The sequence below is a fragment of the Equus caballus genome, chromosome 10 (assembly GCF_041296265.1).
Source record: "Equus caballus isolate H_3958 breed thoroughbred chromosome 10, TB-T2T, whole genome shotgun sequence".
Taxonomy (NCBI): domain Eukaryota; kingdom Metazoa; phylum Chordata; class Mammalia; order Perissodactyla; family Equidae; genus Equus; species Equus caballus.
The window spans coordinates 22,911,434-22,927,775 of NC_091693.1; the positions used below are offsets into that span (position 1 = coordinate 22,911,434).

At 36.8% G+C, this 16,342-nt stretch overlaps 2 protein-coding genes across 5 annotated transcripts in view; both read right to left on the bottom strand.

The window, feature by feature from the left end:
• LOC106781577 (zinc finger protein 677) overlaps positions 1-16,342 on the bottom strand; it is a 44,446-nt gene that overhangs the window by 24,670 nt on the left and 3,434 nt on the right. The gene's annotated exons all lie outside the window — the stretch shown is intronic.
• Positions 7,195-16,342, bottom strand: part of LOC100064037 (zinc finger protein 677) — a 46,427-nt gene continuing 37,279 nt past the window's right edge. For 2 of the 3 annotated variants that reach the window (XM_070224837.1, XM_023651461.2), the window contains one exon: positions 7,195-10,186. In XM_070224837.1, coding sequence (XP_070080938.1) covers positions 8,526-10,186 — 1,661 coding nt within the window. In that variant the 3' untranslated portion in view covers positions 7,195-8,525. The remainder of the gene's footprint in view (positions 10,187-16,342) is intronic. The other variant, XM_023651462.2, reaches the window with a different exon arrangement.

Here is a 16,342-nt window from a genome sequence, read left to right on the forward strand (position 1 = left end):
GCCGCCTGCAGCGGAAAGCGCAAACTTAACCACTCGGCCACGGGGCCAGCCCCAATTCTGTTCACATTTTTATTTCTTCTTGATTAGGTTTTAGTAGGTTATATGTGTCTAGGAAGTTACCCATATCTTCTACGTTATATAATTTGTTGGCATATAATTGTTCATAGTACTCTTTTATAATCCTTTTAAAGAATTACTGTGACATGAGCTGCAATGTCCCCTTTCTCATGTCTGATGTTATTTGAATCTTGTCTCTTTTTCTTTGTCTACCCAAGGGTTTGTCAATTTGTTAATCTGTTCAAAAATTAAGTCTTGGTTTGGTAATTTTTATATTTTTCTATTCTCTGTTTTATTTAACTCTGCTTTAATTTTTTCTGTGTACTTCTTTTCTTCTGCTAAATTTGGGTTCAGTTTGTTTTTTTTATTCTGCTTCCTTGAGGTGTAAAATATATTTGACTTGAGATCTTTCCTCTTTTTTAATGTAAGCATTTACCACTGTAGACTTCCTTCCTTTTAGTGTAGTTCAGCTCTCACTGCATCCCATAAGGTTTGGTATGTTGTATTTTCACTTTCACCCAGATATTTTAAAAATTCCTTTGTGATTTCTTCTTTGATGCATTGGTTGTTTAAGAATAAGTGGGCCACAACTAGAAGGACCCACAACTAAAAAATATGCAACTATGTATTGGGGGGATTTGGGGAGAAAAACCAGGGGGAAAAAAAAAGAAGAAGAAGAAGATTGGCAACAGTTATTAGCTCGGGTGCCAATCTTAAAAAAAGAAAAAAAAGAATAAGTGGTTTAATTTCCTATTTTGTCAATTTTTCTGTTTTCTGTCAGCTATTTCTAGTTTTATTTCACTGTGGTTAGAGAAGATATTTCTATGATTTTAAACTTCTTAAATTAAGATTTGTTCCTTGACTTAACGTGGTGTATCATCGAGAATGTTCCATGTGTGCTTGAGAAATGTGTTTTCTGCTGTTGTTGAGTGAAGTGTTCTATATATGTCCATTAGGTCAATCAGTCTATGATGTTGTTCAAGTTCTTATAAGCAGGAATTTCTTTTTGATCTAAATATCATATTACTATATTATTATAATATTCAACTCTAGTAAAATTTTTGCTTTTTAATATAATTTAAAAAATTTTCCTTTCACGTATTCTGACCTAGCTTATATGTTTAATTTACATTTTTTCCCTGTTTTACACCAAGGGATACATAAGTCAACGTGTTGTTTTGAGATTTTTGTGACGTGAAAGTCCACATAAGGTAACGACAAGTACAAAGTAACTGCTCTATAAATATGAAGAAAGAGAGTTCCTTGAAGTCTTTAGTTCAATGAAAGAACTGACACAAGGCAGTGAACTGAAATCCATTCTTTTAAATCATTTTCCTGTTTAAGTTCTGGGTAATTTTGTCTGATTTTTTCCCCAGTTTTATTGAGATATAATTGACATACAACATGAAGTCTCTTAATGTGGGAGTCGGCTACGGTCAGGTGCTTGAAAATCAAGTGTGTGGAGGTTGACGAATACGCAGTGAAGTAAATGAAAATATAATGATGAATAAGACAGGAAGTCCCCAAGATTCTAATTATAGTTTATGACAAGGAGACAATCTCCATTGCCAAATGCCTGGAGGCCATTCTGCCATTTCCCAGTGACTGGTGTTCATATTCAGAGCCAGAGGCTCTTGCAGGGAAAATGAGGTTTGTGTTACTTTTGCCATGGGAACTGACACCCAATATCCTCCACTTACAATTTGTTCCCATCCCCAAATGATAAATATATTTTCCTTTAATAAGGAATCTTAATTTTGATATACATTATTTTTTATATCAGACTAGAGTAAGAGTCACTGTTATTAGTGCTTTACATATCATAACTGATTGAATCTTCAATGAGAGTTGAAGTACTGATGATATTCTCATTTCACAGATGAAAGGACTTAGGACAAAGACAGGTTTAAAGACGCATTCAATCACATCCCAGCAAGTGGCTGAATCAGGATTTGAATCCATGTTTGCTGCAAAGACAAGTTTCTTAACCATGGTGCTACACTAACAAGGCAAAATATATCTTTCCTTCAACTACTCAACATCCGTACTTAATTTTATGAGTATCTTTTGTCACTTTTAAATGGGTGTCTTCATATATAATTGTGGTTATGGTAACTTTCTATTATGTCTATGCTTTTATTTCATAGGCCAATATTACCAATGAATGAGTATTTAAATAAGATGTAAATACATTGATTACCATGCCATCCTACATGAGAGATTATGAGAGATGAAGTTGGAGTCATTGAAGCAAGAATGGTTCACTATTATGATGGGTACTGAAGACACGTTTCTCTTTAGGCAGGAACAAGAGTAAAATGATACCAACTACTGAAATAATTGCACAATATTGTGGCTAGCTGAGGTATACAACCATAACATGAGTAAGAGATAAAACATTTTAGGGTAAAGACTAAATTATTAATTATAGGTCATATAGTTATGTGTTTATTAATGAAAGGCTACTAACAAACTATAGAAACAATGTAATAATTTTTGAAATAGACTCAAAAGACATGTAAAATTGATCTAAAAGCTATGGAAATATGTACATTAAATAAATTGAAATGAAGGTTTGTAGCATGTCTAGAGGTGACATTGAATTTTAAAAATAAACAAGTTTATTGAGATATAATTTACATACCATAAAATTGTTTCATTTTAAATACAGAATTCAAGGATTCTTAGTACATTTACCACGTTGGGAAATCATCCCCACAATTTAGTTTTAGAACATTTTTATCAGCCCCCCAAAAATATTTTCAACCAAAAAAGAAAAATATCCTATGATATATTTGAAAGGTAGAAATTGCTGTAGTACCAGTCTTCCCCTACCCGCGCCTTGGTATGAAACCCACATTTGATGACACTAACTTCTGAAAAGCTCCTCCTTTAAATTCAAGAGGGAAATTATTCTTATCATAGTCAACAGACCATCAGTGTTTCCTTTCTAGATACAATTACTGTCCCCATTAAGCACATCATATGTGCAGCATTAGAGAAAAGACACATATTCTACCCATTTTCACTAAGACATAGTTTCTCTAAGTGATTAAACTATTGTATTGGAGTTCCATTTTTAAAAATCATTATATGCATGGAATTTTTACAGCAACTACTCTACCCACCCTGAAAATAGCGTCACAGGCTCTTTTACGTCAGGCAAATCAGTTAAAACCATAGAGATATTGAATACTGGATTAAATGCTACAGAGAGAACACATCAACCACCAACAGAGAGGATTACATCAAATTACATTAGCAGCATTCAGGGATGAGTGTGGGGTTTAGGACCTCTGGTTGATCTCCACAAAGTCATTTCATTTCTCAGGAATTATTCCTCCCACCTCTGTGTCTTTGCCATCGGATTAGTTTCTATCCCAGAGGAATCCTTTTTTGAGACGTGAGCACTTACCCCAACTCCTCGTACACCTCTTTCCCTTATACACTCTGCCTCTCAGACTGATAGGAAAATACTCATGTGGTGCCTTCCTGCTGCCAGGACTGTGGGCTTAGAGTAATGTACCAGTGTGTGCGTGGTGGGGAGGGAGAAAGCCAGTCTCTGTGATGTTTGTGATTCTGACACATCTTCTCACAGAACTGCAATGATCCATTCAACTGTAGTGATAATGGCAGTGCACACTCGGTAAGCTGAGAATACTTCTGAAATCTTTGTTCCTACTGCCAGTTCCCACAAACAATTACAAGTGCCTAATGAACATCACCAAAGAGACATTTTGAAATGTTCACTAGAGACCCTTCTTTTTCTATGACCCCTGAAGACAGACAGGGTTCACATGGAGAAAGCAGAAAATGCTGGTGTCTGACACTTGATGGATAGTGGTGTCGAAAATAGCTTCTTTTGCCTATTTTCTGTCTGTGTATCTGCTTCAGTGAAGAGTCTCTTCATGGATTTTGCCCATTTTCTAATTCGAGTCTTGTTTTTTTCTACTGTCATGGTTGTAGAATTCGTAATACACTCTACACATCAGTCCCTTGGCAGATATATGGTATGCAAATATTGTCTACTATTCTGTAGCTTCTCTTTTCATCCTCTTAATGTGGTTTTTCACACACTAAAGTTTTTAATTTTGTTGAAGTCCACTTTATCAATTTTTTTCTATGGGTCATGCTTCTGGTGCCATGTCTAAGAATTCTTCACCAAGCCCTAGATCCTGAAGATTTTATTCTACATTTTTTTCCTAAATATCTTAGTTATACGTTTAAAGCTATGATACTTTTTGAGGTAATATTTGTACAGGTATGAAGTTCAGGGGCAGATTGTTTTATTCCTTTTTTCCCCACTATGGCTACTCCATTGGTTCAGCACCAGCTTTTGAAAATCCTTCCTTCATTGAATAGCCTTGGTACCTTAGTCAAAAGTCAGTTGGAAGTACTGGTGTGGGGCTATTTCTGGTTTCTCTATTCTGTCCCATTGATCTATGTGTCTGTCACTCCACCAATACCACACAGTCTTCATTGCTATTATATTAGAAATCTTGAGGGGCCGGCCCCGTGGCCGAGTGGTTAAGTTTACACACTCCACTTTGGCGGCCGAGGGTTTCACCGGTTCGGATTCTGGGCGTGGACATGGCACTACTCATTAAGCCATGGTGAGGCGCCACCCCACATAGCACAACCAGCCTTCTATCCCTCAAATACACCCAACTTAGTCACAGTGTGCAATTCTTCGTGTATTGATGACTTCTATTGCTAATATTTTAAGAATTTTTGCACCTTCATGTGAAATTCAGTTGGTACTTATCTTTTTTTCCCCCAATACCTTTGTCTAGTTTTGGTATCATGGTAATACGGGCCTCATAAATTGAGTTGGGAAGTCTTCCCTCCTCTTCTATTTTCTGAAAGAAATTGTGTAGAATTGCTGTTAATTCTTCTTTACACATTCGATAGAACTGTCTAGTGTTAACGTTGGGGCTTTGTTAAATTAACACCAAGCCACACATCAACTGTGGATATTCCTCAATCATTTAAATATGTTCCCACCTTGACAATTTTCTCCGCCCAATTGCCCTTCCCCATTTGTATTTGCATGATATACTCTTTCAATTAATTAATGATTCTGCTCAAAAATCTCATCATATAGGTATTCCCTGAACACATTAAATTAGGACACTCTATCCCTCTATCATTGTACATGTACACCTTCGTTGTACTTAACACCATTATATTTTTAATTATTGTTTACTTACATTTACAGAATATAAGCTACTTAGGTAGGAAGCTGAATTTGTTTCCTGCTACATCATGTGATTACAATAGTTCCTCAATGACAGAATAAGTAAATGACAGAATGAGTAAATGCATTTCATCAGTGAAAAGGAGAAAATTACTGCAATGCTTAGGCTCATAGATTAGGAGGTCAAATGGTCAAGAAAGCATGTAATTATATTTGTGGCACCAAATTCCTTCCTTCCTTAAGTTTCCAACGTAGTGTTCTGAACATCTGTCATAAATTCTGATGCTATATTTTGTTCACACATTGTTAGGCAACGTGAGCTAAAAACATCTGACTCATACATGAAGGGATGTTATTAAGTTTTTCTAAGCCACAAAATTTTAAATTCAAGATTCCCTCTCAAATACGCCATTCTACTCCCAACACAAAATGATCATCTTATTTCTCAGGTAGGACAGTTTTTATTTGAAAGTGACAGAACTGCCTGGAAAACTGTGACTGAGACAAGTAGGGGGCTTATCATTTTCACATACAGGAAGTCCAGAGGTTGCAGTGTGAACGTGATGGGTCCTCTGGACAGTCCTCTCTGCCTGCTCCACCTTCACGAGCACTCAGCCCTCAGTCTCCTTAAAGTAAGATGTGGCTGCTGTATGAAAAAGAAGGGTGAAGGGTGACGGGCAAAACCCTTCTCATTATTAGGTTTTGTCTTGTTTACAAGGAAATGATAATCCCAAGAATCTTTTCCAAATATTATTAGCTAGTTCTCTTACATGGCCACCACAATCTTAATAAGCAATGGGAATTTTCAAATTTTATATTCACACCTCAAGAACAGAGAAAAGTAAAGGAAAAAGATGTTGGAGAAAATATTTAGCTACAAAATTAAAATACCCCTTATTAAAGATATTAAATGACAAGGTAGTCAAGGATAACTGTGGGAAGAGACAGATTTTATCGTCTGACTTTGTTCTTTATCCTGAGAGTATAATATTCCATGTAACCCGTGGCCAGTCTCCTTAGTGTTCCAAATGAGATGCAAAAATTGAGTCCTTAGTGTTTTCTAACTTACAGATTTATTTCCTTTGAGATGTATCTATCGGAATCTACACAAACTAAAATAATTTTCTAACTTTTATTATGGATATTCTGATTCTAGTGTCAGGTTAGGAAAATTAAAGAATCCATTTAGAGATATTCATTCATGCCATCCCACCTTAAAGTTAGAGCTAAAAAAAGGCTTGAACTTGGGAATAATCTAACACCACCTCCAAAGCTACTTTAATATTAGACTATAACTTAATAGTAATTTGGCTGTTATATCATAACTCAAGGGTGTTCATAACTGGGGAACCTACATTAAATATTTCCCATGAACCAGCAGATACTTCAATACTATCTCCTTGGAAACACAGAATACATTCAATTGAGGGTGAAAATTTAAAATGCATATTTTAAATTTGTCTGTTCCTAAAGACAGGAATTCTTTGTTACATTATAATTTTTAATTTTTTTACTGTTATTTTACACACATAAGATTTTTTGTCTTAAAAGTTAAAACTATATTAAACACATATACTATGAGTATCCCCAATTCCAATCTGCATTCTCAAACACTCTCTATTCTTCAGTAAGTTACCTTTGGTATGATTTTGAGGTTTATTTTTACAACAAATACCTGCTATACAGAATATTCTACATTTTGCTTTTTATATGTGGTGGAGATCACTCCAACATAATGACTTTCTTCACTCTACTAATAGCTTCGCATACAAAGCCATGTGTCTCCTAATTTCTCAGCCAATAAAATGCAAATTATGAATATGTATTTCCAAAATTGTAAGTTCTTTGAATCTAACGTGGGAAGAAAATATTTACGCCATTCAGCCTAGAGAGCTAATGAAGCACCCCAATGTTTGGATGAATAGAAGGCACATGATCCATTCACAGTTACAAAAAACATTTTATTTTACTTACGTGGACATGAGAAGTATGATACATTCTAAATAAAAGAGTATCAAAATACAATTTCAGTGGCCAAATATGAATCTTACACAAGCATCTTGTACTCTGGTTCTTTTGATTAAACTGTCCTCTATGTCTCTTCAGTTTCCAAAAATAAGACTAATTTTCATTAATCTGTGATACGCACCAGCTATTACTTTTCAAAAGAGAGACCATGGTTCCTCCTCCATTTTTGTACCACATACGCCACCCCATCATTCTACTCAGTGAAAATGTCCTTCTCTCAATATCCTGGCCTACTCGGTTTCATGATCACCAGCACGGCAATCCTCTCCTATAACTGTCAACAGAGGTCCAGAGTCATACCAACAAATCTAGAGAAGGGCCAATGACCTAAGAAAGCATAATAATTTAGATAATACTTTTACATCTATTCCCTGCCACTTCCCGTGTTCTCAAATTTATACTAGATTGTATCTTAAAATTACTGTCCTAGTTTTTCCAGGTTCCACGGATATGAATAAATGCCATCTAATGAAGGAGCTCCTTTCATCTTACGGATCCTTTCCCTGAGACCATAATGGTGAGAAATGAAAAGCATGTTTGAAAGTATAACAAAACAGGTTTCAAACTTCAGGTGGTAAGCTATCAATAAATGTAGGCTTTTCCAGAAACCTCAAAGAACTGAATGAAATCATTTTATAAACTGAAGGTAATTAGACCCTTCCACAGATGTCCTTACTACATGGACACACATCATCTCACGAGTTTTAAACAATTTCACTTTTAATTGTCTGTGGAATTTAACATCTGAGGTTGGTTAATCTTCGAAAACAATAGACTTAGTTGCCTCTACTATGAATTTTCTTATGTACAGTTCATTGAGAGAATTGGTGAAACAATTCATCACTTTCCTTACATGGGTACTAATTCTGTCTGAATATTTCTGCCTGAATTCTTAGGTGTATCATGAGGTCATTGTTTACAGACCTGGATAGCTTTGTATGGTTTTCATCTTATATGAATTCTTTCATGACCACAAAGTTGTACATTTTTGATAAAGCTGGTCACACTCATTACATTTATAAGGTTTCTCTCTAGTAAGAATTCTGTTCCACAAGGCTTAAACTTTGGGTACACCTTACCATGTTACATTTGTGTGGTTTCTCTCAAAGATGCGTATTCTGATATCAAGTGAGGTGTGAGCCCTGGTTACTGGCTTTCTCACATCCATTACTTTTATATGGTTTCTCTCCAGGATGGAGTCTCTGATGCTGAATAAAGCTTGAACACGTACATAAGTTTTGTCTTAATCATTATATTTGTAAGGTTTCCTTCTGCTATGAATTCTCTGATGATCCCCAAAGCTTGACCTCTGAATAAAAGCAGTGCCACATATATTAGGTTTATAATGTTTCTTTTCAGTATGTATTTTCTGATGCCTAGTTAGGTTTGCAAATTGGGTAAAAGCTCTGCCACACTCATTACATTTGTAAGGTTTCTCTCCAGTGTGTATTTTCCGATGTCGATTGAGATGTGAACGCTCCATAAAGGCTTTGCCGCACTCATTGCATTTGTAAGGTTTCTCTCCAGTATGAGTTCTCTCATGACCCCAAAGGTGTGAATGTTGGATAAAAGCCTTATCACATTTATTACATTTATAAGGTTTTTCTCCTGTATGAATTCTCTGATGTTCCATAAGGCTTGAACTTTGAATGAAAGCCTTGCCACACACATTACATTTGTGTGGTTTCTCTCCAGTATGGATTTTCTGATGCTTAGTAAGGCTTGCAAATTGGGTAAAAGCTTTGCCACACTCATGACATTTGTAAGGTTTTTCTCCAGTATGGATTTTCTGATGTTGACTAAGATTTGAACGCTCAGCAAAGGCTTTGCCACACTCATTACATTTGTAAGGCTTCTCTCCAGTGTGGATTCTCTTATGCTGAGTAAGGCTTGAACGCTCAGCAAAGGCTTTGCTGCATTCACTACATTTGTAAGGTTTCTCACCAGTATGAATTCTCTGATGACTTGCAAGGTTTGACTTTTGACTACAGACCTTGCCACATATATTACATTTGTAAGGTTTCTCTCCAGTAACCATTCTCTGATGACTTCCAAGGTTTGAATTTTGACTAGAGGCCTTGCTGCCTACATCACATTTACATGGTTTCTCTCCTGTATGCACTCTCCGATGTCTAGTAAGGTTCGAGCACTGATTGAAAGCTTTGCCACACTCATTACATTTGTAAGGTCTCTGTCCAGAATGAATTCTCTCATGATTCGTGAGGTTTGAGCTTTTGCTAAAAGCCTTCCCACACTCATTACATTTGTAAGACTTTTTCCTAGTGTGTGTTTTCCCATATTGTGCAGGTAACGAAGGATATTTAAAAACCTTCCTATATTTATTACAAATGTTTTTAACACTAGAAGGAATTATTTGAAGTGGTGAAACTGAGGAACCATTGTTAATAGACTTCCCAACTTGACTGCATTCATAAACTTTCTCCTCAGTTTGAAATCTCTGCAGTTCAGCCAGGTGGGCCTGCAAACTTAATCCAGGTCTATTTTCCAAACACCTTATATACTTGTTTCCAGCATCGCTCATGTTATTTTTCAGTTTTAACAAATTCCCTATAAATGGCTTGTCATGTATGAAATATTCGTATGTATTATTTCTTACTGAAACATGCTGCTTTTGAGGAAAATTAATTGAGGATATATTATGTTGTTGATCTATTCTATGAGTGAGATTTTTTTTATAAGTCAAAGGCACTCTTTTGTAATTTCTCTCATCATATCCCCACTCATTCTCATGCTCATACATATTTTCCAAGACTTCCTTGAGGTCAAAATCCTTGACGCCATGCCTTTCATTTCTTTCCAATATCACTAGATGGTATAATTTTCCTTTATCAATGTCCTCTCTTGGTGATAATTTGTTTATTGCAAATTCAGCAGAAATGCTTCCTATTAAATAGAATTAGAAGATAAATATTTTATATTGAACTACATAATTACACAAAAAATAATACTTACAATGAACATAGTTATGTAGTTTCTCAAGTGTGGTCTCAAACACTATTGTGATATACAGATTTTAAAATTTTCCTTTACATAATTTTTTCCATATTAGTAATTTCGTTAACTTTTGATCATATATTTCCAAAGCACATATTATATACTGTACATATTGTTTGGCCATATACCTGGATAATTAAATGATACTCCACAGGCAGGGAGTTGATCTATGTACTAGCTACTATGTAACTGCAGACATGAAATTATAATTCAGATTTGAGACTTTCTTCCCTCATTCTCAACCTTTATATTAATATCTGTTTACTAATAATGTATGTTTAATAATGTGTGGGGATATGATGCAAGAAAAAAGATAAAAAATATAAGCATATCACAATAATAATAAATAAAACATTTTAGTAACACATATTAAATCTAGCAGGTAAGTTAAGTAAGCATAGTTATATAAAATAATAGTGTCTGGAATTCTAAGGAATTCTTCCTTAAGGACTAAAGAAAGAATTTACATTCCAGAAAGAGCACACAGTAGGTAAAAGGAAAAATATGTTCAGAATCAGTGAATTCTGAAATATCAATTGGTTCAAGTAAACACATTTTTATGAAGATTAACAATTAGGGAAGATTGTCTGAAATAATCATGATTTCATGCCTGCAGTTATATAATAGCCAGTACAAAGATCAACTCTCTAACTATGGAGTATTATTTAATTATCGAGTTAGAAGGTGAAAAATATGGACAGTATATAGGCCGTGTGTTCAAAATTTATCTAAGGTCAGAGGAAACATTAATATCGGAAAAATTACAAAAAGAAAACATATAAGATATAATGCAGGCCAAGGTCAATGTCATAATAAACATTACAGAAAGGTGACAGTTCTCACTAACTAAAGGTAACTTTTTCAATCCTTACTGCATACCATGCAATATTTTAAGCCCTCTAACACCATTAACTTCTTTAATTATTCTTGAGGTAAATCATTACAATTTTTCATATAAAAACAAAGGGTCCAACGAGGTTTATATATCTATCCTAACTCACAAAGAAAGCAAATTCAAGAGCCAGGATTTGAATCTGGGTGTGCAGACTAAGACAGAATGTTCATAAGCATCAAGCACCAGTGCCCATCCAGGCATACAGATCACAACAGGTCACAGCAACTACCAGGAGCTTACAAAGAAATGTTTCGAGGGAGATACAGGACCTGAGTTATGTCACTTATAGTGTGACTGCCCCCCCATACCCAGGTGACAGCATGAGTCACCATGTCCCACACTTGTTGATGCAGACAGTGACTAGAGCATGTTTCTATCCTGAGCAAGCTGTAGTGTGTAGGAGTGGGGGTCTTTCCTTATGCAGTGTATGCAATGTGGGGAGGAGCCGGTCCCCTGGATACTGGGGTGCCTAGGTGCTAAAAATTAATATACATGGAGGTACTAGTATAGTTCATTTAGACTAATAAAAGATGTAATGAAAGGCCAGGATTGGGATTTAGAACAGCAAGAGTGAAGGTCAAGGAATAATGGGCAATGTGGGAGCAGCACTTGTGCCTGCAAACCTATGGGAAAATGACTGTGCTACAGCAGTTAAAATCCTGATCTTGGAAAAAGAGAGGAAGTCATTTAGCAAGAGGTGTGATACTGACTTATTCTGTAGGAACTATACCATGGGGATGAGGCAAACAAGGAAGAGATTAAAAAGGGAGACAGTGTGATGTTAGGGGAGAATGTAGGTTTACCTCTATTCCAGTATTTGCTGTAAGAATGATCAAACTGAATATCCCATGATTTCCATTTTTAGACATATACTTCAAGAGAGTGACACATGTTTCAGAAGACACGTACAAGAATGTTCTTAGTACGATCCAAAAGCAAAAACCTGGACGTGACCACCAAGACAAGAATGGATGAATTCACTCTCTACAAACTCATATGGATGCAATAAAACCCTCTCGAGGGTCCAGCAATGGAGGGTGACGATGGGTGCTGGATGATGATCTCGACTGGGGGTCACAGAGGTTGTACGGTGGGGACAAAGTTAGCACAAGGCTTTTGTCAAGGTTTCAACTCTTTGGGTATGTGATTATATTTGGTAAAAAATAATTTATGAACTAAAGTATATATTTTTCAAAATAGAAATTTATCAATTTTGATGCATTGAGTTTATTAATCCCAATGTCCATGCTTGTTATATAAAAATAATGGAGGGGCCAGCCTGGTGGAGTAGTGGTTAAGTTCATATGCTCCGCTTTGGTGGCTCAGGGTTCGTGGATTTAGATCCTGGGTACGGACTTGGCAGTGCTCATCAAGCCATGCTGTGGCAGCACCCCACATAAAGTAGAGGAAGACTGGCACAGACGTTAGCTCAGCAACAATCTTCCTTACAAAAAAAAATAAAATAAAAAAATAACAGAATCTTCCTGGAAGTTTTTAATTATTTGAAATCATATCCTTGGATCTTTTTTTTTTTTGAGGAAGATTAGCCCTGAGCTAACATCTGCTGCCAATCCTCCTCTTTTTGCTGAGAAAGACTGGCCCTGAGCTAACATCCTTGCCCATCTTCCTCTACTTTTATATGTGGGATGCCTGCCACAGCATGGCTTGCCAAGCGGTGCCACATCCACACCCAGGATCCGAACCGGCAAACCCCAGGCCGCTGAAGCGGAACATGCGAACTTAACCGCTGCGCCAGTGTGCCGGCCCTGGATCTTTTAACATTACCATCCCAGACACATAAGAGACATCAGGTGAGAAGTGCTCATCTATATATATGTAGTATATATATATAGTTATTCTTATTACAAATCAGTAGAAATTAATATGCACTTATCCAAAAGTAATGAATTCTGACTTCACAAACATCATCAGAAAACAGTATCTTAAGGGGCATAACTAAATGACCTAGAGCACAGAATGGTTGGTATGGAGGGCGGCGTTGGAAGCAGCATTTAAGTGTAGAAACAAGTTTTGGCAGTGCCATCATAATCCACGGCAGAGGTCTATGTGCAGAGATGTGGTCAGCAACGTAAGTATCCAATTACAACAGAACAACAGGACAGCAATGGAATATGTGTCAACAAGGAGCAGGTGACTTTTTATGGAATTCAGCTGAAAAGGGGGACAGGGAACAAACCAGGCTTCTTGTGTTAATTGAAACATGAAATTCCAAGAACTTAAGAAATTGGGAAACACGAATGTCAGAAACAGTAGTAATGAGGAACCATGGGGTGTAAAAAATTGGTTAAGTTTCCGTTAAATGATATATTTAAAGATTAGGTTAGTATACCAAGATGTGCATGATGAATCTAGACACAGAGAGTAATTATTAGAATAAATTATTTGTAGCAAAAAAAGTCAATGAAATTAAAATATAGTTCAAAAGTTAATTTTAGAAAAGTACATATATATGGGAAAAGCAATCAATCTTATATAAAAAACTTTTCTGTGAACTTAAAACTTCTAGAAAAAAATAGTCTATTAAAAAAGTGCGTGTTAGTAGGTACTAAGTAATATGAAACAGAAGTAAAAGGAATAACTAAGACTCTTAAAAACATTCTGGAGGTTACACAGGTTTTGGGGAAACTAATGCTAAGTCATAAACACTTAAGAAAGAAATCCTGTAAAATATAAAAAATATTCACTCCATGACCCAATAGCCTCAAACTGTAGATATAAAACAAAGAACACTAAGGGTATCATCAAAAATACTGGAGCTGATGATTAAATAAACAGAAAACAAGCTCATTTATAACAATGAATTTAGAAGATGAAAGTATCAGCGGCTTAAACAAATTACAGCAGACTTAAAAAACGGAGGCATCATTCCACTTTATAAACTCCTTCAACAAAACGTGTTAAAATTCTATTTGTTGAAGGTGAATGAACAAGAGCACACAGTGGGTAAACAATGCGGCATAAATGGTAGTTTAGTCAATAGTCTCAGATATTAGGTTGTGAACTTGGATAGTGTTCTCTTTAGAACAAGTTCCTACGCCTTTTATCGCGGGCTCAAAGAAGATGATCATACTCTGTCTGAACACTACTGTAGCATTGCCCATGGGAGACATGGTTGAACTCCACAAAACCCAGAAGCACTTATCAGTCAGGCTCTCCTGACACTTTCTACGTCAGGATCCTGGGACATGCAGACCACTCTTCCCTGGGGGTTCAAGACGCACTTCTATATGTATCAGGATAATACTGTAACATATTAATCAGTGTTCTCCTTCAAGAATTTTCTGTTATCCAGTAAACACTCTCCTTGGGACAGTCCACCAGAAGTTGTCTATCTCCTATAGGTGGGTTATCACAGCAGAAAAAGAGGATGGAACTTTAGACCCTTGGAATGTGTATTTCAAAAGCAAGTTTCAGAGGCAAAATCTTAGAGAAGAATAAGAAATCAGGAAGACTAATGACTTTCTATGTTCCCTGACAGGGAGAGCAGCATTAGGTAGAAAAATAAAAGATATGGGAATAAAATAGGAGAGCCAGATTTTCTGCAGTTCTTGAGAACGCTGTGCCTACAGGGTGTATGGTGAGAGTCTGAAAGACTGAGATATACTTGCATGCACCAATGGGGACCAAAGAGAGGATCTCAGCATCCAGTCTTCATAATACTGGTCAGTAACAGTGCCAAACAATCTCAAATCCCATTCTGCTTTACACACATGTGGCAAAACCAGAACTCAAGAGACGGCTGAGGGGCCTGAACAGGCAGACAGGGCTTGACGCAGCCCAGGCAGTTTCATGGGAACTCAGATACAATGGAAGAGCAGCTACTTTGTTTGTCTGTCATTAACTACTTCTCCCAAGGACATGAAATGTGAATGGAAACTGAATAGGTCCTGAGGTCAGGACTACAGAGGCCGTAGCTCTGATCCGGATGGACCAAGAATCAAGAGATCAAGGGGAAAGAGGACTCCTTACAGACAGCCATCTTGGTCTCCCTCACACCAGGAGACCAAAGTGGTCATGGGGCCCGGTTAAGAGTGTGTCGTACGTCATGATAAAGTCTTTTCCTGCCTCTGCATGACCTGGAGCATCACGGGACAATGTGAGTTTAAACTTTTACACATTTGAACGACAGAGTGGTAAGTGTCTGTGTGTGGGGAAATTTCTTTTGAGAACTCCTAAGAAATAAATTTTTATTTTCCCGCAGATCTTTCCCAATTGAGCAGAGTTTCTAAATAATATTTAATGGAGCAGCTTACCCTGAACCCATCTATCTGAGCTCTTACTTGTCTTCACATCTCCATACAGTCCCATCTGTCTGCATTTTTTCCTATATTCCCTTCACTCTCCACAGTCCAGAGCTGTTTTCCTCACTCAAAAATGAAGATAATATTCTACTGAACAGAGACTTCAACTTACAAAGAAAAATGGCACAGGATATGCTATGTTTTTCCGGAACACATTCCCAGCTCTTTGTTCAGCTGAGAGGACATTATAGATGGGTCTAGAAAAGCAGTTCAACAATCAGTCAACTGACTGCCTCCTTCTGAATGCTAAGGGGTTATTTTCAGTACGCAGGTATCCAGCTCTCTCCCAAGAACTACTGGATGAAACGCACAAGGGTAAAACCACAGAATCAGAGATTTTTAAAATTTACCAGAAGGTTTTCTGACTACTAATGTTCTGAAACCATCACTAATCAAAGCACAAAATGGGCAGAACTTCCAAAGAAAGGGCTAGTTAAGAGTCCATACGCCACATTATGAAGCCTTTCTTTTCTGAATGAAAACAGCTTCAATCACTCTCTTAAGAACAGGGATTTTCAGGGGCTGGCCCCGTGGCCGAGTGGTTAAGTTCGCGCTTCGCTGCAGGCGGCCCAGTGTTTCGTCAGTTCGAATCCTGGGCGCGGACATGGCACTGCTCATCAGACCATGCTGAGGCAGCGTCCCACATGCCACAACTAGAAGAACCCACAACGAAGAATATACAACTATGTACCGGGGGGCTTTGGGGAGAAAAAGGAAAAAATAAAATCTTTAAAATAAAAAAAAAAAAAAAAAAAAGAACAGGGATTTTCAAACTCTCACAAGTCAGTCGGGGGCTCCCAAGAGACTCACAAGGGAAAATGCAAGGAT